Raw genomic sequence first — 25834 nt, 5'->3', positions numbered from 1 at the left:
CATATCAAAGGATTGATTATTGTACAGCCAATGCAACATTTATTTTAGCTTTTAATGCTGATATCTACCAAACACTTAGTGTATCACAGTGTGGCATATTTAAATGACTTTTAATAGAATATTATTGGGGGGGGGCAAGCATTTTCTAAATGGTAACCTTTACCATCCTCTTAACTACACACTAGGAGAATATCCGATGTACCCAGTAGCACATTGGCATGAATACACAAATAAAGGGGTTGAATTTAAGAATCTTAAAATTTTTAATTGTTTTATTTTTCTTCCTCAACAGTCTTAAATGTAGACTAAATCGAGGGACTGGAGTTTAAAAAGCAAAATGCAGTTTTCGATTCAACTGCATGTCACTTTCCTTTGTGCTCCACACGCTGCACAGACCCTGCGATGCAAATGAGAACAAAGGCTTTGGAAGCGTTAACTTAGAAATCTTCTCTTTCCTTTGCTGCAGCAATGATGCTATATATTCTTTCGGACTGTTTAGATAATAACCAATAGAAATAACTCATCATCAGAAAATATTTAGAGGTCCCTTTTAAAAATACCTAAGAGCTCCAATAAATTGTTCTGCATTTTGCTACCAGATCTTTTGAAAAGCAACTCTATATTTTATCTCTTCTAAATCTGTAAATTGGCATTATTCTAGGAGAAATACATTTTGTCACCTTTTCTAATCATTTTCCTCCTCACAGTAATTTTACATAGTTATCCAAATAATATGTAGCAGTCTTAAAATGAGAGAAATCACACTTACATGAACAACAATAAAAAAATAAAATTCATCTTTCTGCACCCAGGAAAGAAATGATTGTTGAATGGTTTATTGTCCTTTACATCCAGCTATACACTCCAAAACCAGATTGTAACATCAACTGCCAGCATCAAAAGCACTGTGGTTATTATTTTGCCTTCCTGGACTCAAAGTTTTATAGAGATAGCAAAAAAAGGGAGGCCATTTTAATTCCTTTTAGAAAATGTTATGTTATAACTTAATAGACTCTTCGAAGATTGCCTTTGGGTGACCTCCCTCCCCTTTCTCTTGAGAAGAAAGGGGACTGCCTAAAATGTCGTCTCTTCTAGTTACGTTAAAGGAAATGTTGACTACCTTGGAGCCCCTCACTCGCCTTGCTGGGGAGATAGGTGTGCACTGAACAATTTCTCCACCCCATGTTTTTGGGTTTTGAACAAAGGCAGAAGAATAGTCCAGGAATTATATATGATGCAGAAATAATCAGTGGAATGCACAATCTGTAATTTATCAGTCTGCACAATGGATTCCTTTCACTGGCATTTTTTGCCTTGGTTATGTGTACTGACCAGCTATTTTGATGACTTATACAAGCCTACCGCCAGGAAAGTTACACTTCGTTCTTTATATTCTTCCAGATAAATTCAAGCATTTGTGTAGGGAACCTACAGGTCCCATGCAGTTTTTCAGCTTTAGCATATGGCGACATATTCCTCATACCATGTTGCTTACAAGTTAGAAGGTAGTTCTGTAGGCAACTGGGTCCCCATCTAACTTTTCCAACCACCTCCCCCCACAGCTTGCATTGAGTTACATGGAGAGAAACGCATGGAGAGCAGGTGGTCAGTGTGGCTCCTGCATAGACTGGAGAGGCTGGGAGTGGCTGAAAGCCTTGCCTATTCCCCATCCTATAAAAAAGACTTTGTCCTGACTGGGCAGCTCTTCCTAGCAACTGTTAGCTCATAGCACGGACAGTTTCAGGTCACAGAGCTATTTCATTAAATGCATGTTTAAAATGTTTAGCAGACTCTTTGGAACACATTTGCCTAAAGATTTTTTCTGAAAGTAAATTTTATTTGTTAAGCAAGGATTTACTTACCTTTGAGTCTTATGCATCATATTATTATTATATTTTTGAAGCATGGTGACCATTTCCTATATGAATAATAACCCAACTTATTTACCGGAATGAGCGGGGGAGCTAGATATTGAGATAGGTACTTTTATGGGCATAACTATATCCAGCTGTAACATCTGTTTGTCCTGCGGTGATAAAAATCAACCATCACTATAAAAGACGCAGGGAAGTAGAAAGAGCTCAAATAATGTTGAGTGCTTATGTGCCAGGCGAAATACAAGACACTTTATATCAGATCACTTAATTAGTTTATAGCCTATAACTTAAGAAAATATAACTTTATAACAGATTGACAACATGTTTTGAACACTATTTGTAAATGTCTTCATGAGTATTCTTAGAAGGCCCCCAAATTTACTTTTTCCCCAGTGAATCATAATGTATAATTCTAAGTGAAAATTAACAGCAACTAATGTTTTGTACACTGCATGATGCCAATTTAAGAAATGTACACCCATACAAATGAAAAAAATGCAGAGGAGGAAGTATAGCTAATTATGTATGGTTATCGCTGAGCAGTGAGGATATACATGATTTCTAAATTTATTTCTAGATTTCTGTATCACATGTGCAATTTACCATCAGAGACAAATTATTAAAAAGTACATAAACAAAGAAAGTGAACTTGATATTTCAGAGTTTGAGAATAAGCTCTCTATACTTGTAAATTAACAACCAAAGGAAATTATGTTGGTGTGGCCAGTTCAATTTTGGCTGCAGGATAATGCTAATAAGCATTTCTTGTATCTAGTAGTCTATTGAAATGTTTTTATTGATTTTCCTTAGTGCTTTGTGCTTATAAATTCTTATACCTAATCTATATGGTCAACAAGATTGACTTTGAAAGTAATTTGCCAGATTATCTTGAGTTAGAACACCTTGGTGTGATTCATGCAGAGAAGGAGGGTTTTTTTCTTTTTAATTTTAATAAACTGATTAAATACTGAGTTAGAATTACATTGTAAATATCACCAAATGATAAGCTCACTACTATCTTTCCCCCAGACTTACATGATAACTTATGTTGAAATTCAAAATTTTAAAGGCAACTAAATATTAGAATAAAATGTGACTTTTTAGATCAAGTATCTAATAGGACACTTAACTGTATATATAGAAAAATATATTTTTTCTGTATGTTAGGAGAAATACTAAGGTATATTAAAAGGTCTAATTAGGCAATTTTGGGAGTCCCAGGAAGACATTAAGAAGCGGTTGTTGATGGGAAAACATACCATCTCTGGGAATTCTGGATTCAAACGCGATGTGGGGGTGGCAGGTAAATCCCAGGGTTTCTTTGGATAAAATAGGCACCGTGGCAGCAGTTAAAAAAAAACAAACTATGAAGTAATGAAGTAAAGTATTGAAAATTGACCTGTTTTGTATAAATCTGACTTTGGGAAATGGACTGCGAAAATTCTGGGGATGCTGAGAACCAATAAAGCTTATACTCCCTACTTGGAAAAAACTTCAGAAAGGAAACATTATATAGCATCCATTCGAATATGTTATTTCTCTGTAATTCTGGCAAAGTACTCAAGTGTGTTCGGTTTTGCTTTGGGGTAAAAGACTACAGTTTAACCTCTGACCCATGCACACACTCATTTTTGCTAATGATAATTGGATACAAAATATACCGCATTTTATTGTATGGCAGCCTTTTGTGTGCCTATCAGTTAGGGGTTTTTTCTTTCTCTAAATACTACTAACACTTTACTTTTTTAATGCCCTTTAAATTAAAATTAAATAAAATTCAAAACTCAGCTCTCTTTTGCTCTAGCTACGATGTAAGTGCTTACTAGCCCGTGTGGCCGGCGGTCCCTGTAACGCACAGCACAGGTTGTGGAGTCTCTGTCACTGCAGAAAGTTCCCTCACATCGCACCCATCTAAGGCTTCAGGGCACTTTAAAAATTCTTTGGTCATATTTTCTGTATCTTGGCACGCGCTTATGTTCTTCCACTTAAATGTTCGTTCATCTTCTATTATTTTATTTTATCTGTTTTTCAGTTTAAAAGGATGCTCAATCGGGAGCTCACCCATCTCTCTGAAATGAGTCGGTCTGGAAACCAGGTGTCTGAGTACATATCCAACACGTTCTTAGGTGAGAGCAGCCATCTAAGTGCACTTTTGGGATTTCCTCTTGGGTTGTTTGTTTTGGGGAGGTGGGTTAGGGCACCAGCTAACTTTGGAAATCAAGTGTCATGAATTTCATTTGTTTTTATTCCTTATATTAATAGTTCGAGCCCCTAAGCTTTAGAACCTCACGTGACAAAGTACATTTTTTTATCTTTTAGTTTTGTCCAAGACTTTAGGGATTTTCTGAACTAAAGTTATATAGTGCCAAACTATGAAACTGTGAAATATATTTTTTAAAGAGATCTGTACATGCATTCAACAAATTCTTGCTCAGCGTCAGCCGTTTGCTGGGCACTAGGTATTTAATGATAAACTAGAAGTGGTCCCTGCCCTCAGAGGGTTGATGGTCTAATGGATACCACGCCTGGTGAACTGACGAAGCAGAGAGATAGAATGCAGTTGCTAAAGAAACACTTGGGCATAACAATAGCTGAGAGTTGTGTGCCGGGAAAGCACTACCCCCACCGCCCATTCACAGGAGAAAAAATGCAGTAAGGGAACATCAGTAACTTGTACATGTCCTTGATTTGACTTTACTTACAAAACCAAGTTGCTGAATATCTTACTAGCATATACACTATTATAACACACAGTATGTGCAAGGATGAGTTAGAGGAGCTTCACCCCATCAGGCAGGAAGGTACTGATACATCTTGTGTCTTTTATTTGAAAAGAACAGCTTTTGTGGATCTGATGTTCACCTGTCAGAGAGCAATGGAGATTCTCTGCACTTTCCATTAAACCTTGTGACATCACAACTCCTATCTCCCTCTAGTGTAGAAAATGTGGACTAGCGGAAGCAATCTGAGTCCTTCAGATAAGCCGTCTAGCTCCCACAGTGTGATCCATTTCTGTAAGCTGTCGGGTTTCCACTGCTGTTTTTACGTTTACGAAGGACGTGGCTCCCATTTCCAAGCAGTGTTGAAACTGGAGTCCTTACTTGACAAGAGCAGTTTTGAAGCTACTGAGTGAATTTCAGATAGGAATGGAGTTGATGAACAGTGGAAATAGCCAATGTGTTTTGCTTTTTCCAAGTCTACTATCATGATAAGTGTTTCCAAAAAATTAATTAGAGCATCCTATCAAAGTGCTAACCAGTGAATACATTTGATGTGAATTGTTTTGCAGTGAGATTTATTTGCTTAATTTGGGGTGTCAAATTAAATCCACATCAAGTTGTAAATACTCAACTTCTCTAAAAGGAGCTTTACCTGGAAATATTTCCTGGAACATACAATGATAATTTAAAGCCTGTCCAGTATATATGTTACGCTTTTTTTAAAGGCCCAGGTAGAAATAAGAGTAAATGTAGAATATTTTCTCTGTTTTTAAGACAAGCAACATGAAGTGGAAATTCCTTCTCCAACTCAGAAGGAAAAAGAGAAAAAGAAAAGGCCAATGTCTCAGATCAGTGGGGTCAAAAAGCTGATGCACAGCTCCAGCCTGACGAATTCAAGCATCCCAAGGTTTGGGGTTAAAACCGAGCAAGAAGACGTCCTTGCCAAGGTGAGGAAAGTTGCAAGGCTCATGACCATAGATATGCAACAATGCCTTTTCATGCATTCTGACTCCTTCTCTTTCAGTGGATGGACAAGTTTATCAATTTATGGGGGATTTTTTTGGAGATAGGAATGCAGTTTATAAAGCTCTTTCTATATTATTTGAGTTTTACTGATATGTGGATATACACAGGTGGTTTGTGATGGGTGTTCTTTCCTTTTTGCTTCTGTATCTTATTGTTTAGCCTTAAATAGTTAGAAATGTATTATCTCTTCTGTTGTTAGGAGAATAGATAAAGTTTTTGTGAATGGACTTATTTATTGAAGAAATTATTTGAAATTTATATCGAAAGTATGTAAGTATGTTGTATTGTCAAAGACAGGAGGTTAAGCAATACTATTTAGTTTTTAGTATGTCTAAGTAAATTTGCCTAAAATGTGCCTGTACTTAGGTGGTGCATCCATTACATTTCAAATGAATCAGTTTTTAAAAATCTAACTTTCTTTACATTAAAGTCAGTAATTTTTAAATGAATATGTTCATTGGTTCATGTTCTACCTCTGCTTTCTGATTTTCTCTGCCTGATTTGTACCCCAGGAGCTAGAAGATGTGAACAAATGGGGCCTTCATGTGTTCAGAATCGCGGAGCTGTCTGGCAACCGGCCTCTGACTGTTATCATGCACACCATCTTCCAGGTAGTGTGGCTCAGCGACCCCGCGGCTTCGTGTCCAGGCTGTGCCTGGTGCATGCATTTTGTCGTCTTTGCTACTCACCGTCTTTTGCATATTTTGCACTTTTTTCTTTTTTGTCCTTTTACCTGGGAAAGAATAAGAATACAGAACAGTTGAAATGTGGGCAAAATACAAATAAACCGATATTATTAATCTTTTTCTATTTAAAAAAAGATACGTGGGAAAATTGAAGCGATTCATTAAAATAATAGTTTAAAAACCATCCACATGACCTTGACTCATCTAGAGAACACAGTACTAACTCTAAAAAAATGAATCAGCCCCCTGCTGACTAGTCTTAGGGTGTAATTTCTTCACAGTTTTGCGAACCACCCTCTTCTTCACATCAGTTTCTCATTCTTGTTGAGCTCCCTTTGTTTCAGTGCAAGGTTAAGATCTAAATGAGGAGTTGAGGCTATAGTAACTCTAGGACTAGAATGGCAGATTCCAGCCCTACAAAGGATGTTGCATTTCAACTGATGTGATCTAGTTAGTGGCTGAGTCAGTGGCACTGGATTGAGACTAACTTAATGATTATGGGACACAGACACTTTTATAACTGGCAGCTCACACTGTACATCTTTAGTTAAGCACCATTGGGCTTCTGAAGGACAGCTCAACACTGCTTTTATCCCTAAATCCCTGGATCTAAGTCCCTCCCCACTGACATGCTGACAGCAATCAAGACTCATGTGCAGGAGGAGGGAGTACTCAGCACACATAGAGGGCTCACTTCAAGTACCAGCTTAGGTGATAGGGGAGGCTGTGCCACTGGACCCTACAGGACACCTACTACATTGGGCCACGCTACCAAGCCAGTGGGTCATAGCAGCTGTATCCACACATAGAAACAAACACAGGGAGGCTGCCAAAATTGGAAGACAGAGAAGCATGGCCCAAATAAAGAACAGGTCAAAACTCCAGAAAAAGAACTAAACAAAATGGAGATAAGCAATCTATCAGATGCAGAGGTCAAAACACTGGTTATAAGGATGCTCAAGGAACTCAGTGTGGGTACTTCAACAGCATAAAAAAGATGCAGGCAGAAATGAAGGGTATACTAATTGAATTAAGAACAATTTACAGAGAGTCAACATCAGAGTGGATGAAGCCAACAATCCAGTCAGTGATTTGGAACATAAGGAAGAAAAAGACATCAATACAGCAAGAAGAAAAAAGAATCCCCCCCCCCAAAAAAAAATCAAGGATAGTGTAAGGAGCCTCTGGGACAACTTCAAATCTTCCAACATTTGTATCATAGGGGTACCAGCAGGAGAAGAGAAAGAACAAGAAATTGGAAACCTATTTGGAAATAAATAATAAAATAAAACTTCCCTAATTTGGTGAAGGAAATAGACATACATGTCCAGGAAGCACAGAGAGTCCCAAACAAGATGGACACAAAGAAGACCACACCAGTACTCATCATAATTAAAATGCCAAAGGTTAAAGATAAAATGAGAATTTTAAAAGCAGCAAGGGAAAAGTAAATAATTACCTACAAAGGAGTTCCCATAAGACTGTCAGCTGATTTCTCAAAAGAAACTTTGCAGGCTAGAAGGGACTGGCAAGACGTATTCAAACTGATGAAAAACAAGGACCTACAACTTAGATTACTGTATCCAAGCAAAACTATCATTTAGAATGGAAGGCCAGATAAAGTCTTCCCAGACAAGGTAAAGCTAAAGGAGTTCATCATCACCAAGCCATTATTATATGAAATGTTAAAGGAACTTATGAAAAAGAAAATCAAAACTATGAACATAAAAATGGTAATAAATACATGACTATCAACAATTAAATCTAAAGAACAAATTACGCAAACAAGTGGAACAGAAACAGAATCATAGACACAGAGAACATTGGAAAGGTGGCCAGTGGGGCAAGGAGTCTAGAAAAATGGTGAAAAAGGTGAAGGGATTAAGAGGCACAAATTGGTAGTTACAGAGTAGGCAGGGGAATGTTAAGAGCAAGTATAGGAAGTGGAGTAGCCAAAGAACTTATATTCATGACCCATGGACATGAACAGAGCAAGGGATCACTGGAGGGAGTGGGGATTACTGGGTGGAGGAGGTCAAAGGGGGGAAAACTGGGACAACTGTAATAGCATAATCAATTTTGAAAAAGAGAACTTTTTGCCTAGACCAGAGTTCCCAACCTTGGCACTAAAATAAATAAATAAATAAAGTCCCTGGATCTCCCCAAAGATTCCCATTTTCCTCACCAGACATTGTGAGAGAGAGTGCTATTTCTGTTTCCAGGTGTGATTTTTTTTTTATTTTAACACACTCTATAGAAAATCTTTTTATGTAAGGACAAAATGTTAAGAGGACTTCTTTTCCTACAGGAACGGGATTTATTAAAAACCTTTAAAATTCCAGTGGACACTTTAATCACATACCTTATGACCCTGGAAGACCATTACCACGCCGACGTGGCCTACCACAACAACATCCACGCCGCAGACGTCGTCCAGTCGACGCACGTGCTGTTGTCCACGCCGGCTTTGGAGGTAATAGCCTGCTTTCTGAACCCTCGGGAATACTGCCTTGCCACTCGTGAAGGTCTTTAAACTTGCATAGTAAAGGGTTTGCGGGACAGAAAATAGTTGACTTCATTGCCAGTATGTGAGTTTTGAAAGAAAAGACGTGCAGGTGGTAAATCCGTAGTCCGATGGCTTTGTCTGCCAGTCGATCGGGTATTTAGGGATTCATCTGTTCGTGACACCGCTTCCTGGAAACGATCTGGTGGACCGTCCTGAAACACATCTGCCTGGCTTATTCAATTTTCATTTGTTTTTTTTTTGTTGTTTTTTAAATTTAGCCTTACGGCTTTTTCATTTATAGTTCAAAGGATGATTACTCTAAATATAAGCAGTGAATTGATTTTTTCATAGAATTTATTAGAAGATTAGAAGGAAACTCTTTTTAAATATTTTATTTATTATTTTTAGACAGAGGGGAAGAGAGAGGAGAGGCACAGAAACATCAGTATGCGGTTGCCTCTCATGCACCCCCTACTGGGGCCCTGGCCTGCAGCCCAGGCATGCGCCCTGACTGGGGAATCAAACTGCAACCCTTTGGTTCTCAGGCCGGCCGGCCCTCAGTCCACTGAGCCATGCCAGCCAGGGCAGGAAACACTTCCTTAATTTCACCAAATCCCAAGAAATTGTTTCAGTAAATGTTTATTTAAGCAATTTGATTTCCTTAATTGTTTGGGGAAAGATTCTTTTTCACTAATATATTTTATAGTTCAGATTGTTTTCATTATAAAACTATGTTATTACCTCATTATTTGAGTGAGTGGCTCTCAACTGGTGGTGATTCCTTTCTTTTCCTTCTCCCCCTGCCCCCCAAGGAGTATTTGGCAATATGTGGAGACTTTTCTACCTGTCACAACTGGGGGGGCAGTACATGCTACTGACATGTCATGGTTAGGGATTCTGCTCTGTTCCTTCAATACACAAGACTGCCTCACATAACAAAGATTATCTGTCCAAAAATGTGAATTCTACTCGAGTTGAGAAACCCTGGTCTGAATGAAGGGAAAGAATAAAAAATAATTTTAAATACTCTTTTTGCAATGTTTAAAAATATATAACCAATGGAAAAGTTTTTACCATAAAGGATAATAATATTTAAAATAATAATAAAAATTTTCTTCCAAGATTATTACACTTACAAAGGTTATGACTTCTAAAGGACTCTTCCCGACACATTGTAATAATATATTTTGAAACTTCATTTGTTTTCCATCAAATGCTACTGAGTAGTTGCCTGTTTGTTTAAACCTTAATTTGTATTATTATAGAATAGTGATGTTACCTATGTTGTCTGATTTTCCAGGCTGTGTTTACAGATTTGGAGATTCTTGCAGCAATCTTTGCCAGTGCAATACATGATGTAGATCATCCTGGTGTGTCAAATCAGTTTCTGATCAATACAAGTAAGTGGAGTTAATTTTTTTTTTGCAGAAGATAGTTTTTCTTTGTATACTTTAGAATGAAGGTCTTTATGTACTTTGGGGGTGTTTCCAGACCCATAAAGTTCTTTAGAGATGTGTAAATATTCATTTTAATGAGAGTGTGCGTTAATGTAATGTAGTTCTGAAGATTATCATTGTATCCCATGAGGCATATTCTGTTTGAATACTTAGAATGTTTAGTCTATTTTTGTATCTTTTAATAGCCTCTGGACTACCATATAACAAAGTGCACTGCAGTGACTCACATATAGAAAGATTAGGAAAGTCATGGATTTCCTAAAATGTGTGGCTAGCCAAGTACATTTTACAAGTTTGGTCTATGAACTTATTTATCTAAGATTAGACAGGATAACATTTCATAACCCAGCAACCATATAAGAATCTACACCACAGTGTCTTCAGGAGCCACCAAAGCATTGACTAAATATTAACACATAAATGGTAACAGACATGAGATGCCGCTGCTTGAGTTCACGTTGTATCGGGGGTTAGGGCTGACCGTGTCCTTTCTGAGGAGAGCAGGGAGACCGTACAGCACAGCGTACACTGGTCCTTCTCCTCGGCCTGGCCCGAGTTATTGTTCTGATTGTTGTGCATGTCTTGATGTCATTTTATAGGTTTTTAACAAATTCATAAAAATGTTGTTTTAATTTAATGTTTTGCCTTTAAGAAAGGTATATATATTTTTATTTAAATTAATAACATCCAAAATTCAGACTGGTGTGTGTTGTTTCTTGTATGCTACTCTATACAACATTATATGTTCCTTTATTATTACATTAGAATTAAAATAGAAAAAAATTAAAACAACTCATAATAAAGTCTCCAAGTACTCTGATCACTTATTTTTTTAATGAGGACCAGCTTTATTCTTTATTATGGAACCCTCCAAGGGCAGATGGGCTTAGGCTGGCACTGGAGGAAGGATGCTGGTGAGCATCAGGTATGTGGAGGCTGAGGCTTGAAGCGAACAGGTCCTCGGTTCACTCGTGAATCCGATGGTCTCCCAAGTTCGAGACCCATGGAGATAGGGAATGCAGAAATTTAGGGGAGAATTACAAATACAATGACAGTGGCCAGGCTGTCTACTTAAGACTTTTGCTAATGACTTGCTTGAGGTGAAAGGAGAGCCGACCCTGTTCTTTACATATTTTGTTATTCAGTGGTGTTGCTAGGATCTCCTTTCTGTGGGACCTCGGCCACACTGGGAGGTGAACAGTTCCCACAGCAGCTGCGGATGGCTGTTCCCTCCAGGGTGGGGCCTGATGAGGCTGTTATCCCTGAGCGTGAATCAGCAGCAGCATCTGGTCCATGAAATATCACAGGGTTGGTCAGCGCCCCAGGGCATTATGAGAATTACTGCCTTAGCTAGCTTTTGATTCCGGATCATGCCGGTAAGCATTTTATTTCAGGACACAGAGGAGGCTTAGTAGCCAAAAGCACAAAAAAGTTCTGACTTCACAGCATGCTATAAAGGAGTCCCTTTTAATAACTTCTAAACTTAGAATACATAACTTTGTGAAATGCACTGTCAAAATTATGTGATTATTTTTAGTTTGCAATAAACTCTTTTTTTATAGATACTATGTTTTCCTTTCTCCCATGTATTAGTTGAGCACCAGCGGCTCAAACTCGCAGTGTTAGCACCTTAGAGCTGGTGCTGCCAACTCATCCAGTGCCAAAAGCTTCATCTACTTTTCCTTTAATAAAGGATCCGAAAGACTTCTAATCATCAAATTTACAAACCCAGAATTTGGAGGTCACCTGTTTTACAAAGGCTCCGTGAGGTTGCAAGGCTTGCTTTGGTAGAGAGGCACCGGAGCTCACCTGTCTGATTCTGAGTGTAGGTGCACTCCCCTGCTCCGTAGTTGTGACGATAGTCTCCAGTAATCGTTTCACTTGTGCTCATTTTAGGTGCCGAATGATTTGCTACTAATAATGTGTGCCCTCATTGTAAACACGCTGGAGGTTCTGACAACAGGTGCTTCTGTCTGGCAGAGTCAGCTGAGCTTTTATAAATGATTTAGGGCTATGGGAGAGTAGGAATAAGATTTAAAGTCAAAATTCCAGGTGGGAAGCTGTAGAAGTTTTTTGCAAGGACAATACATGTAAATAAATCCATAAAATGTAAATAACTTCATAAAGCTTTGAATATAACATACTGGAGGGTATTTATCATTTAAAAAAGCATTTAACTTCAGAGCATTGTTTTCTGAAACAATAAAGCATTTTCAAAACACAGAATCTATGTAACATTAAGTTTTACTTGGAAAACGAGTAATTTTTGTTTCCAGCAAAGATGCCTGAATTTTGTGGAGAAAGGTTTACTCACATGACTTTGTGTTCAGAGCACACGGTCCTGATTCCAAGAGCTGAGGCACTTCGTTGCGTTAAGGTGGAGCCAGATCGAGCCATCGGTGCACACATTTCCTTTGTGTAGTCTCATTTTAAAACAAGCTTTCCATAGCTCTGTTTGTGTATTATATGTGGAATGTTATTTTTCTGTAGAAATCTAATCCTTCCAAAGTAAGGCTAAATCCATGCTTGTCAAATGTAATCACATAGAAATAATTGTTTACATCATCTTTTTTTTGCTTTTTCATTTTTTTTATTTTTAAAATTTTTTTATTGTTGTTTAAGTATAGTTTTCTGCCTTCCCCCGCCCCATCGTCGTTTTATTCAACAAACAAATCATGGAGGGCGTACCCTGTGCCACACGTTGTTCCAGGCACACGGAACGCGTGGGTGAAGGAGACCACGCCCTGGCTCTGAGGGGCTTACCTTCTGCTAGAAAAGACCGACCGTGACACGGGACTGTGTGGCATCAGCTGGGACTGACTAAGGCGGAGAAAAACAACGCCAGTTAAGGGCTCAGGGAGCTAATGAACAGAGGGAATGAGCCAGGCCGTTTCGTTTAATCCTATGTCCTTGGCCCCTGGATATTAAGTTAAAATCACTACTTCCCTTCTCCATTTCAAGGAAGAATGTTTTGTTCAGAAGTACCCAGGAGAAACCAGATAACCAAACACATTATATAAATCACTTCCAATTTTCTATAGGGTTTTTAGTCTCTAACTCAATTGGAATTTCTTTGGGAGGGACTATTAAGATTTGTACACATGTAATAACAAATAAGGTTAAATGTGGTAAATGCCAAATGAGTGGTACAAAGTATACAGGAAATCACAGGAGAGAGTGGGCAGTTCTGCCTGTGGTAATCAAGAAATGCTTCATGGAAGAGGTGACTCGTACTTTGCAGCATGCTAAAATGAGAGGGTTTCGACAAAAATGTTATATAAACTAGCCTCCCTTACCCTCTGTTCCCTTATAGCAAACTATGAAGGCAACTTTCTGATTACTCCTAAGCCTTTAAGGAGTCTACATAGAACTGCTGGACTGCCATCTTTGGGGAAAATCTACTCAAAAAATACAGAATCTTTCCCCCTTTAGATGTGGCCACACATATTTAAAAACCAGCAGTCACCACCATCTCTGTGTAATAGCCCCAGGGGCTGGAGAGGCCGTAGAGGCCCACCCGTCTGTAAGGAATCGTCTCATGTTCTTTCTGGCCAGTCCGGACTCACATGTCAGGAGCTACTGCTTTCCTAGGCAGGCATGGCTAGGGATCCTGGACAGCCTGCTCTGTGAAAGGCCATCCTTACCTTGAGTGGGATTCAGATTCTTTGTTTCAGTGTTCGTACCACAGATGAGCCTCTTCCTCTTTCACTCTGCAGGCCCAATAGCTGAGTTTCTTCATGTTCACAGGGCATGTAGATTAACCCTAGTTTTTGTAAGCCTAGTCAGTTTTCATGCTAATGACCCCAATCTACATGCAATTTGCTCCCTTAAAAGAACCAGAATATATTAATTTGGACTTATTTCACTATCAGAAAACATTTTGCCTTCCTTTCAATATGTTATTTAATAGGATTATACTATAGAAACAATAACATCATGTGCTAAGATCATTTACAGTCTAAAATTTTTTGTCTATATGTTTATTTATAGATATTCATTGTTAGATGCTTTCATAAACTATTTAAAATTCAAATTGACCAGATACTGACTTTTTAAAAATGAGCACTATTGCTTTATCAAGAAAGAAAAAAAGAGAGAGAGAAAGGCAATAATACCGTACAGGCACACTGCCACTCTACCCATCTCTGTCTCTGCAGCTGGGAGCCAGAACTTCAGCGAGGAAATGCCGACTTGCAAAGTACTGATGAAGTCATAGGTTTCACAGTGGAACTATATCTAGAACCTCTCTTCTCCTCCCTAGCTCCTTGAAAATAGTCATTGAGTAGTATTGGATTCTTTTTTCTTAGAAAAGAATATATGTCTCCAAATATATTTTCTGTACATTAGTCAGTAGAAAGATCGAGCACATGCACTTTTAGTCTTTACTAGGACGTAAGTGCAGTCAGATTAAAGTACCAGTCAATTTTTTTAATGACTCTCACATAGATCTGGTCTGCTGTTCACAGGAGCTAGTTAGGGGGCAGGGTCTCCCACTGCCTAAAACCCACGGGCCCCGGGGCAGTTGTGAGAGAGAGCAGCATCCTCACCGTGAGTCACACAGGCTGCCCGATGTCCATCTCCGTGTGACACCCTGAGGGTGCAGGTAGAAAGGACACGACACACGTGTGGAGAGACTGCTGCGGTGCTTGGAAAAGGAAATGGGAAAATGAATAAAGCCACTCTTTCAGAGCTATTCTGTGAATAAAAATAAGTAAAAGCAGCATAAATAAATCAAATATTTTGTGTGCGTGTATTCCAAACTGTTCTTGTACCCCCTCTGAGTACAGACAATCCTACATGATCCTTACATTATATAAAATGTTGGGTAGGTGGTGCACACTTAATCAATGCCTCATGCTTCAGATATGTTGCACGTGTTAAGAATAGCGCCACATTCTGCTGAGCTTATAGAACAACCTGTGGCGGATCTGGAAGGGAGGCTAAACTTTATCTGTTCCAGTTCTTCTTTCACCTTAGAAAAGAGAAAGCTGAGGCCCATGGGGTGAAATGACTCGCCACACATCAGTCACATTAGAATTCACTCTTACGATGCCAGTGCCCTTCCCACTGGGACAGTAGCGGGTACGTTCTCTACATGTTGTCCTGTAGTGGTCAGGCCAACCGAGGCGCTTAGAGGAAGCTGCAGCCTAAGCCCAGAGTATCTCAGAAGATGGAGAATAAGAAAAGCTTAGAATAAATGGCTTTGCTCATCTTATCTCTTGTCTTTCTTCTTAGATTCTGAACTTGCCTTGATGTACAATGATTCTTCAGTCTTGGAGAACCATCACTTGGCCGTGGGCTTTAAGTTGCTTCAAGAAGAAAACTGTGACATCTTCCAGAATTTGACCAAAAAGCAAAGACAGTCATTAAGGAAAATGGTCATTGACATCGTAAGTAGTTGATAAAATCAAAAGAGAGAACTGTGGTGCAAATTATTTTAAAATGAACAAGAATGAGTGTTAGATGAAAGGAACTGCATGTTTTAAAACATATTATTTCCCTCTATGTTGAAGAAGCTGCCCCTGCTGCTGGCGGTGAACTTCTGTAATAGGTTTCTTTTTCTTCTTTTTTTTTTTTTAACTTCTAGCAGTTTGAAGTTAAGAATAATGAGCACTTACCCTCATCGTTCTAGTTTTATGTTCTGAACTCCTCTGGGCTGGTGACCGGCGGAGCAGATGACTAACAAGAGCAGAGGATGCTGGCCGTGGCTTGAACTTTTTAATTCAGACAGTTAGGGCAGAGGTGGGAATTGCCATCAGAAACCGTGCCATTTAGAAACCATCCATGATTTTAATACTTTCTCTATGCATACTATTCACAGTGATTACAAGACACAGGAAAATCTTTGGTTATCTGAAAAGGTGTTCTGTTAAGCTTTGTGTGCACAGAGACAGGAACGGTCTGTCCTGGGTAAGCAGGAAGTTGCCCAGAGTGTCTGGTCTCTGAGTGCTCCGTGAGCAGTCTTGAATCAGTTCATCATCATCCAGCAACCACTTTCTTGTCCAAGGAATGGAAGAAATCTGTGATGATGTCTTAATCATGGAGATACCGTTTCTCTTTTTTTTCCACCATAAAAGTGGCTATTGTGCCTAGCATTTCTATATGTTAGGCACATAGAAACGCATATCTGGGTTTCCAGAAACCCTGACAAGGAAGAGGAAAAGACTATGCCCCAGGATGTAGTCAAGGATGTCCATACACTGCTATCGGATGACATAATGGTTTTTCATTTCCTCTCACGTTCTGCAGGATACTTTTATCTGTAAATTCCTTTTGCCTCTGGACTTTTTTACTTAATGAAATACTCTTTATTTTTAAGGTACTTGCAACAGACATGTCAAAACACATGAACCTACTGGCTGATTTGAAAACGATGGTTGAAACTAAGAAGGTGACAAGTTCCGGAGTGCTGCTGCTTGATAATTATTCTGATCGGATTCAGGTAAAGCATTGCTTCCATGTTCACACGTGTCTAGCTTTGGTAAGATTCATCTCTCCTTTCTCCCAGCTAATGATTTTAGTAATTATAAGCAGCAATTTTATCCAAATTCTTTATCTTTAGAACTAGTCAGATGAAATACCATTTCATTTGGATATGCACTTTAAAAAAAGGTCCTAACATCCCACAAAACCAGCCGCTTTCGCAGCTCTGAATCTAATCAGCCGTGCGCTCGAACAGTTTCTCCTGAAACTCAGATGCAGCAGAGGTGGCATAATTTGGGGCTATTAATATAAGTGTGAGCCAGACACAGACACATCATGGTTGAACTGTTTGGAATGGATCTTACACTACATGTATTTTTAATTGTCACAGTCATTTCATGTGAATTTCTAGTAAAAAAAAAAACTTTTTAAAGGAGCAGGTGCTGAACAGAGGAAGTGTTCGTCTGTTTCAGGTCCTCCAGAACATGGTGCACTGCGCGGACCTGAGCAACCCCACGAAGCCCCTCCAGCTGTACCGCCAGTGGACGGACCGCATCATGGAGGAGTTCTTCCGCCAGGGGGACCGAGAGAGGGAGCGGGGCATGGAGATAAGTCCCATGTGTGACAAGCACAACGCATCTGTGGAAAAATCACAGGTGAGGCATGAAGCGTAAAGCTTTCAGAGAGAACAAAGCCACACCTTCAACATTTGATTCCATTGTATCCACATCACGCCATATTTTAGTGATTTTTAAATTACAGTCATACCTCAGTGCTTGTTGGCTTTGGAACTTGTCAAACCCCGTACTCCTCACATTTTGACAAGAAAAATATAGTTCAGCACTTAGCCTGGCTCAGGACTCATTGCACTTGCTAGAACTTGTTTGAGTGACGATGCCAACCCCACAAGAGAAAATGTTTCATTGTTTGATACTCATAGGTTTCGGTACCCGTCATTAAGTTCCAGAACGAACTAACAAGTACCAAGGTACCACTGTCATACTTTATTTTTGTAAGTTTAACTTTACATTAGTGTTTATAAGCCAAAAAGCTCCTTCATTATTATGATTTATATTCATACAGTCATTTATATGTTCCTATGGCATTATATTCATTAATGACTATATTCACATAGTATACTTACAGTATAGAAACAGTTTAATCTGAATTCTAAAGTGAATTCAGTTATCTGAAGCCATAATGGAGCACACGACATTATTTCCACTATCTCAGTTCACCCATATATTGGCTATTCCATTCTTCCTTAGCCCTAAGTCCTGTACTCAAATTGGATTTCTTTTTAACTAGGTGGGCTTCATAGACTATATCGTTCATCCTCTCTGGGAGACATGGGCGGACCTTGTACACCCTGATGCCCAGGACATTTTGGACACTTTGGAGGACAATCGTGAATGGTACCAGAGCACAATTCCTCAGAGCCCCTCCCCAGCACCTGACGACCAGGAGGAGGGCCGGCAGGGTCAGACGGAGAAGTTCCAGTTTGAACTCACTTTAGAGGAGGATGGCGAGTCAGACACTGAAAAGGACAGTGGAAGTCAAGTAGAAGAAGACACTAGCTGCAGTGACTCCAAGACCCTCTGCACTCAAGACTCGGAGTCCACCGAAATCCCGCTTGACGAGCAGGTTGAAGAGGAAGCAGTAGGGGAAGAGGAGGGAAGCCAGCCCGAAGCCTCTGTAATAGACGATCGTTCTCCTGACACGTAACAGTGCAAAAGACTTTCACGCCTTTTTTTCTTTTTAGTAGAAAAAATGTTTCCAAAGTGCATGTCACATGCCACAACCATGGTCACACCTCACTGTCATCTGCCAGGACGTTTGTTGAACAAAACTGACCTTGACTACTCAGTCTGGCGCTCAGGAATATTGTAACCAGTTTTTTCACCTCCATGTCATCAGAGCGAGGGGGACATCTTCACGAACAGCATTTCAACAAGATCTCAGCTTGGAAATGCTGACAAAGCAGAGAAAAATCAACTCCAAAATGTTTCCAAGACAGTGTGGCTCATCTGACAGCCCAGAAGTTGATATGACTTGGGATTTCTTTTCATTTGTTTGCAATATTTTCAGCGAAAGAAGGCATTACACAGACGAAGTGAACTAATGGATGAAGCAGCACATGGGTCAGGAACAAGACACAGCGTGAATCTGTTACCAGGAGGAAGATGAGCCACAGAAATCACATAATTTTCTAATTTCAAGTCTTCCTGATACATGACTGAATAGTGTGGTTCAGTGAGCTGCACCGACCTCTACATTTTGTATGATATGTAAAACGGATTTTTTGTAGAGCTTACTTTTATTATTAAATGTATTGAGGTATTATATTTAAAAACTCTGTTCAGAACTTCATTTGCCACTGGTTATTTTTTTCTAAGGAGTAACTTGCAAGTTTTCAGTACAAATCTGTGCTACACTGGATAAATCTAATTTACGAATTTTACTTGCACCTTATAGTTCATAGCAATTAACTGATTTGTAGTGATTCATTGTTTTATATACCAATGACTTCCATATTTTAAAACGAAAACAAATTTTATGTTGCAAGAAGCTCTTTTTGTAGGTCTTCGTTTATGTTGCCTTCTGTTTCACTCTCTTCTGACGGGCAGAGTCGCTCTTCACTGGCGTTTTCCTTCATGGTGTGCAAAGTGTTCGTTCAGTGAAACTTCAATGTGCGTTCTTTCTAATGTGTCTTAAGCCTCACAGACATTCAATCATCAGTTGGTGTCGCCTGAAGCAAATGAGAGATATATAAATACCCAGTAGCTACAGTGGTCAGTCTTTTTTAGATATTTTCCTACTCAGTGTCTTCGGGTAACTGTTTGCTATGTCAGTAGACCCTCATTTCCCAAGTGCATGTCTTCGTAACAGCCCACATACGCCCTGCTCATTTTTATTGTTTCCACGGTCAGCTGCAGCCAGAAAACCTTTTGCTCCTTGTGCTGCCTTATTTATTATTTAGCGTGTGTTCGAACCTCTGTCCACGTTCATAGATAGGGTCTCATTGACTAAATCATTGCCATTTTGATGGATGGGAAAAAAAAACAGGTAGGTTAGAGTTAGCATTCATTTTTACTGCGAGGTCACATGGAATGACTAGCTTTTACCAGCTTTTGACTTGATTTACAGAGAAAAGGTAACAGCTAATTAGGCAGTTTTAAAAATATTAGCAGAATATATTCACAAACAGCAGTACAACTAATGCTCCCTTGTTTCTGTGATTTTACCGTGGGATTAAGACTGTACGAGGAGGATTATTGAAAAGTGGCTTGAAGTGTAGCAGCCACCCTTCCTTAATGGACAAGCACGTGACAAGCGGCAACTGCTCTGTCAGCTGTCGGTGCTCCGTAAGTGTGTCTTGTGGAGGAGAGCCGCCTCAGTCCCACTGAGGGAAAGAAGTCGGTGCTGCCACCAGCGCCAGGCGTTTGGCCATCTAGTGCCACCCTGGGATACTGCGTTGGGGAGGAAGATTCTGCAGAAACAAAAATCAGAGGGCACTCTTGGCTGAATTTAGCACCAAGAACTTGATTACAATTTTAGAGATTCATTCCCAGTATTTACCTTCAGTTGGCATCTGGGGGCATTTATTCCGCGTGGACTTTCTTCCCATTTCCGCTCTTAATAAAGTGTTTGCCTTCTCTGTGAAGAGTTCGGAACCCAAATCATTTTTCACATGGATATCCAGGAATTGACATAGAACTAAGGTGAGGGGGCGGTATCTGACTGAGTGGAAAATAAATAGTTAAGAAACAGTGTAACCCTGAAAATCATTTATATTTGGGATGCTGCAGGAAGCCTCTGGAGACGAGTAGTAAAGAATCAGCCGGGGAAATGACCCGAGTGGAGGACAGCTCCTGTTTTAATCCCCCGAAGATCCACTGGTGGGGAACTTGCGAAGCTCTGATCTTTCACTCAGAGCAGAATAGGAATCCACTAATTAATGATCAGATTTCCACCCTCCTCCCCCTGAGAAGATCAGACAGTAACCTTTCAGATAATGTCCTTTGTTTGTCCAGAAACTCATTTCTGTTTTAGTTTTATTTATCCCTGATGGAGGTCTAGAAGAAAAGGCAAAGAATCTAGGGTTTATTCCCTTTTCCAAAATATTCTCATTCCCACCTCTCCCTAATACTTGGTATTTCCCCCACAGAGTGCCTAGAATCTTAATAATGAAAAAAAATTTTGAAACAGCAATATGTCACAAACAAATCCAGACCTGAAAGGGTTTACAACTGCACTAAAAAAGAGATGCTTTCTTTTTTCAATTTGTTGGTTTTTAATGGTCACATGTGGTGAAGATACCCACTGATTGACAATCAAATTGCGGAAAATGCATCATATCCAACAGACAGGGGCGAATGCACTGTACGATCAGTTTATCCTCTCCCTTCTTCCTCCTTTTTCTCTCTCCTTCTCTCTCGACCAAGTGTGCTTCAGAATTATACACCGCTTTAAAAGTAACATCCTTTCACAAGTGGCTTTACGTTTCCTAAAATGCCATAAGAAAACGCAATACCTGGGTACTGTATGGGGAAAAAATGTCCAAGTTTGCATAAAACCAGTACATTTCAGCTTGCAAGTTACTAAACATAATAATGCTGTTTTAACTTTATTTTCTTTTACGTCACTTAAAATTCACAACAAAATAATGTAGATAGAACAAATTGCAGATAAGGAAAAAACTTGAATGAAATGGATTTCACAGAAAGCTTTATGATAATTTTTGGATGCATTATTTATTTTTTGTGCCATGCATTTTTTTTCTCACCAAATGACCTTACCTGTAATACAGTCTTGTTTGTCTGTTTACAACCATGTATTTATTGTAATGTACATACTGTAATGTTAATTGTAAATTATCAGTTCTTATTAAAACATCATCCCACGATGGGATGGTGTTGATATATTTGGAAACTCTTGGTGAGAGAATGAATGGTGTGTATACATACTCCTTGTACATTTTCTTTTCTCCTGTAATATAGTCTTGTCACCTTAGAGCTTGTTTATGGAAAATTCAAGAAAAACTATAAAATACATAAAGATATATAAATTTAAAAACATAGCTGCAGGTCTTTGGTCCCAGGGCTGTGCCTTAACTTTAACCAATATTTTCTTCTGTTTTGCTGCATTTGAAAGTAAGGTTACGGTGAGGCTAGGGCTGGGCATTTCACATCCAAGCTTTGAATCCGTTGGGTTTCTGGCAGTGGCTGGATTTTACAAAACCACAGGCAACCTCCGGAAGATTCGGAGACCCTTTTGAGACACAAGCTTAAGGACTCCTTGCCACGAAGGCGGCGTGTGGGATGGATGTTTTCCCCATCTGTTGATCTTGAGTTTGTTACATTTGTTTGTTTTCTACTCCCAAACACTACTGGGAAAATAACATTCTTGTTCAGTAATTATAAAAAGTATTTTTGGCACCTAGAGCACATAGGCAAGTGAACTTAATCTGAAACTAGAGCCAAGGGTCTTACCTGCTGGTTAATCATTCATTCATCACTTCCTATCATATTAAGAAAAGATATAACATGAAAAATGTCATTTTTAACCCTGGAATTTTTCTTCACTAAGATCAACCAAATTTTTTGTATGTAAGTCCGTACGATAAACATTTTATACGATGCTAATTGACATAGCATAAAGGATTTGCCATTCTCTAGAATTTGCTTCTGCAAAACTTATATTGCTTTAGAATTTTAAAATTAGCCTTTCACAATGGCCAGCTCCAAAAAGCTATGAAAAATTCATAGTGGATGATGAGGAAACTTTTTTTCCACTGCTGCCCAGCCCTCAGAAAACATGGCTTAGTGAAAGGAGAAATTCTTTTTTTAGGAACAATGAGCCTTCTATTATTTTGTTTTATTTTTTGACACAAACTGTAGATTTTAGCAGCCCTGGCCCAAAGGAATTTGATTACTTTTGTTTTACACAGTACAAAGGGGACACTATAATTACAAAAACACATCCTTCGTTACTGATTTTAGTTGTTTTTAATTTTATTTCCTTAGATAATGTTCTCAGAGTGGTAACTTGTGTGTGAGCATTACAAATGATGATTCTTTTAGTGGTTTCTTAGCCTCTCTTACAGCCCATGGGGATAGTACTGTACATCAATACCTTCATATGAAATTTTTATATGCAATGAAAATAAAAGCATGGGTTGATTCTGCCTATTTATGACTCAATCTTTTACAAATTAAAGATTAACCAAAACTAGTTTAGTCCACACAGGTTTCCAATAGTAATAAAGATTGTTAAAGTGACATGAAAAGATAGTGACATAAGCTAGTGTTGATATGCATAATCAAATGAAACAGAATTGTGTAAATCAATCTTTCTATAGAAAGAAGTTGCCAAAGCTATTTAAACGGCCTACAGGGTTAAGCACAGTGTTTTGTAACAGGGCTCGGGAAGCAGACTTCTCTGTTTAACTGAATATTCCAGTGCACTGAAAGTTAACCAGACATCTAACGTTTGGTCGTTGGGTAGCCACTCTGCTAACTGCAAAGTTCTCAAGACTCGGCCGTGAAGAGGAGACGCAGCTCCTGCTTTCCTGAGCTTGTAACCTGGAGGAGACAGAGGCATTGAACAACTTCACACACACGCCGTCGTACGTGTGCTCAGAAGAACCTCTGATGCTATGGCTCAATGGGAACCTGAACTTGTTCTCTCCTGGAGGGCCAGAGAAGGCTGCCTTCAGGAAGTGCTTTTGGGCTGAGCTCTGAAGAAACAGTGAGAGGAAACCAGCCAAAGGTTGAGTGAAAGAAAGAGGAAGGGGACCCAGACAGGGAAATTTCACTTGCTAATGTTCTGAGGTACAAAGGAATTGAGACCCCTGGAGAGATGGAAGGAAAGCATCCCTGCTCCATCACTCATTATCTTCCCCCTGCTTTATTTTCTTTATAACGCTTACCAGAAGCTGGCATCTACGTCTGCTTCTGTATTGTCTGTCTCTCCCACCAGAACAGGACTCTGAGAGCACTGTCTACTCACTGGTGGATCCTCACACCTGAAACTGACTGGTGCGCCTGCTTAACATTTGTTAAGTAAAGCCACCAAATTGATGTTGGATATGATTCAGCCTGATGATAACCAATACATTTTAGAATCTTAAAGAGAAGGAATCAGCAAAAATTTAATACACAGGTTAATCCCCAGATCTTAACTACTAGAATAAGGGTATAGTACTCTCCACTTATTCATGATTTTTCTTTCTGCAGTTTCAGTTATCTGCAGTCAGCTGTGGTCTCAAACTGTTAGATGGAAAATTCCAGAAATGAACAATTCATAAGTTTTCAATTGTGCGCCATCTGGAGTAGTGTGATGAAATCTCACAAGTCCTGCTTTGTCTTGCCCTGAAGACGTGAATCGTGCCTCCAGGCTGTAACCTGCCCCACCTGTTAGCCACTTACTAGCTGTCTAGGTCATCAGACTGCCTGTCGAGGGGTCTGCAGTGTTCCTGCTCAAGGAACCTGTATTTGACTTTGATAACGGCCCCCAAGTGCACGGATAATAACGCCGGTGATTCAGGTATGCCCAAGAGAAGCCGTAAAGTGCTGCCTTTAAGTGAAACCGTGAAAAGTTCTTATGTTAATGAGGAAAGAAAAAACAAGCATGCTGAGTTTGCTAAGATCTATAGTAAGAACAAATCTATCTGTGAAATTGTGATAAAAGAAAAAGAAATTTGTGCTAGTTTTGCTGTCTCACCTCAAACTGCAAAAGTTGACTACAGCGCATTGATAAGTACTTAGTTAAGATGGAAAGGCGCTAAATTTGTGGGTGGGAGACAAAAAATGGAAAATGTGTTTATTGCTGGCAATATGTTGTGTCAAAAAGAAATTGCTGCTCCCAGGAGAGAAAGAATGAACAATCCGTGGGTCTGGATTTGGAAAGGAAGGGACCACCTGAAGTTTTACCTTCCTCTCTGGACCTCCACAGAGGTGGAGGAAAGCTGACTTTGGTAAGAATTCTCACTCTCGGCTTTTGAGAGTTTTCCTAGGATCCCCTGTGCAAGGTCCAAATTGAGTGGGGTTTATAGTAGGGAGTGTAGCCCCAGTATCTACCAGAATGTGGCAAGGTTTTCCACTAATTTTAATTTTACTTTTCCATTGGCTGTGTGAGGGCATAACTGATAGCACTTTACTGGAGAATCCCTGGGAGTCCCATCAACACTTCAAGGGTAGATACTAGGGGATTTGAGCTTCTGTGAAAGGGTTTATCGGAACTTTTGAGTGCACACAATCTTTTTTCCAGTGTCCTGGTTGGGTGCAATGGACACACAGATTTCTGAGCCGGTGTTGTGATGATGGACACAGAAGGGTGCAAAAGAGGCCCAGGTGTTTTAGGTTTCTGACTTGGAAGCTGTTGCGGCTGCCAGATAATTTAGTGGAGTTTACTGAGTGTCCCGTGGTCTCCAGAGTGGAAAGGCAGTGCAGACAGAGGGTTAGCGAGTGCTCGGATAAAGGAAGATGGAAAGGAGGAGTCGAGTCGGCCTCACAGTCTTTTGTTTTAGGAACCTCTTGTGCCATTAATTTTTCATTAGCCTTTTGCCATGAAGCTATTTTGGAATTTTGAAATCTTTTGGAGGCTTCTGCGTTCCAGATGAAATAGGCATCCCGTTTTTTGTTGCTTGAGATTCTTTTGCTTTCAAGCGCATGTCTAATTGGACCATTCCCCATAATGGTCATTGTTAAGTGTAGGTTGTCTTAGGCCAAGGGGGTGGGGACTGAGCGTTCCAGCCCTCTAATGCCACGGCGGGTTCCCCTGGCAGACAGCCCCCATCCTTTTCCAGTCACCTATTACCCTAAGAAGACACTTGCATGGCTGTTGTCACTTAGGACATTCCAAGGGTTTGGGGAGCTCTGTATCTGAAACTGGGAGAAAGACCAACTGTGTGTTTTTTGTTATAGAATCACAATATCACACATTATAAGTTGGCATGGGCTAAGGGGTGTAAAGATCAAAACGTCATTCAAAGGAGAGAAGAGGCTAAGAAAATCACATGTGTTTTCCCTGAAAGGCCATTAATTAGTGTGATTGTCGGGGGCTGAGCACCTCAACAGTCTCCAGCTGCCCACCGTGGCGCTCCTCAGCCACCCAGGCCGGCGCCCCTCTGCTTCGG

The 25834-nt window shown here is 39.7% G+C and overlaps 1 protein-coding gene across 1 annotated transcript in view; it reads left to right on the top strand.

Moving 5' to 3' along the window:
* The window catches only part of PDE4D (phosphodiesterase 4D), a 798342-nt gene extending 775706 nt beyond the window's left edge, over positions 1-22636 (top strand). The window contains 9 exon segments of the mRNA XM_028516375.2: positions 3910-4003; positions 5372-5544; positions 6136-6234; positions 8618-8782; positions 10116-10215; positions 15508-15662; positions 16592-16714; positions 17169-17351; positions 18004-22636. Coding sequence (XP_028372176.1) covers positions 3910-4003; positions 5372-5544; positions 6136-6234; positions 8618-8782; positions 10116-10215; positions 15508-15662; positions 16592-16714; positions 17169-17351; positions 18004-18420 — 1509 coding nt within the window. The 3' untranslated portion in view covers positions 18421-22636.
* Positions 22637-25834: the final 3198 nt, after the last annotated feature.

Source organism: Phyllostomus discolor, chromosome 3 (assembly GCF_004126475.2).
Source record: "Phyllostomus discolor isolate MPI-MPIP mPhyDis1 chromosome 3, mPhyDis1.pri.v3, whole genome shotgun sequence".
NCBI lineage: Eukaryota > Metazoa > Chordata > Mammalia > Chiroptera > Phyllostomidae > Phyllostomus > Phyllostomus discolor.
This window is presented reverse-complemented; position numbering and strand designations above follow the sequence as displayed.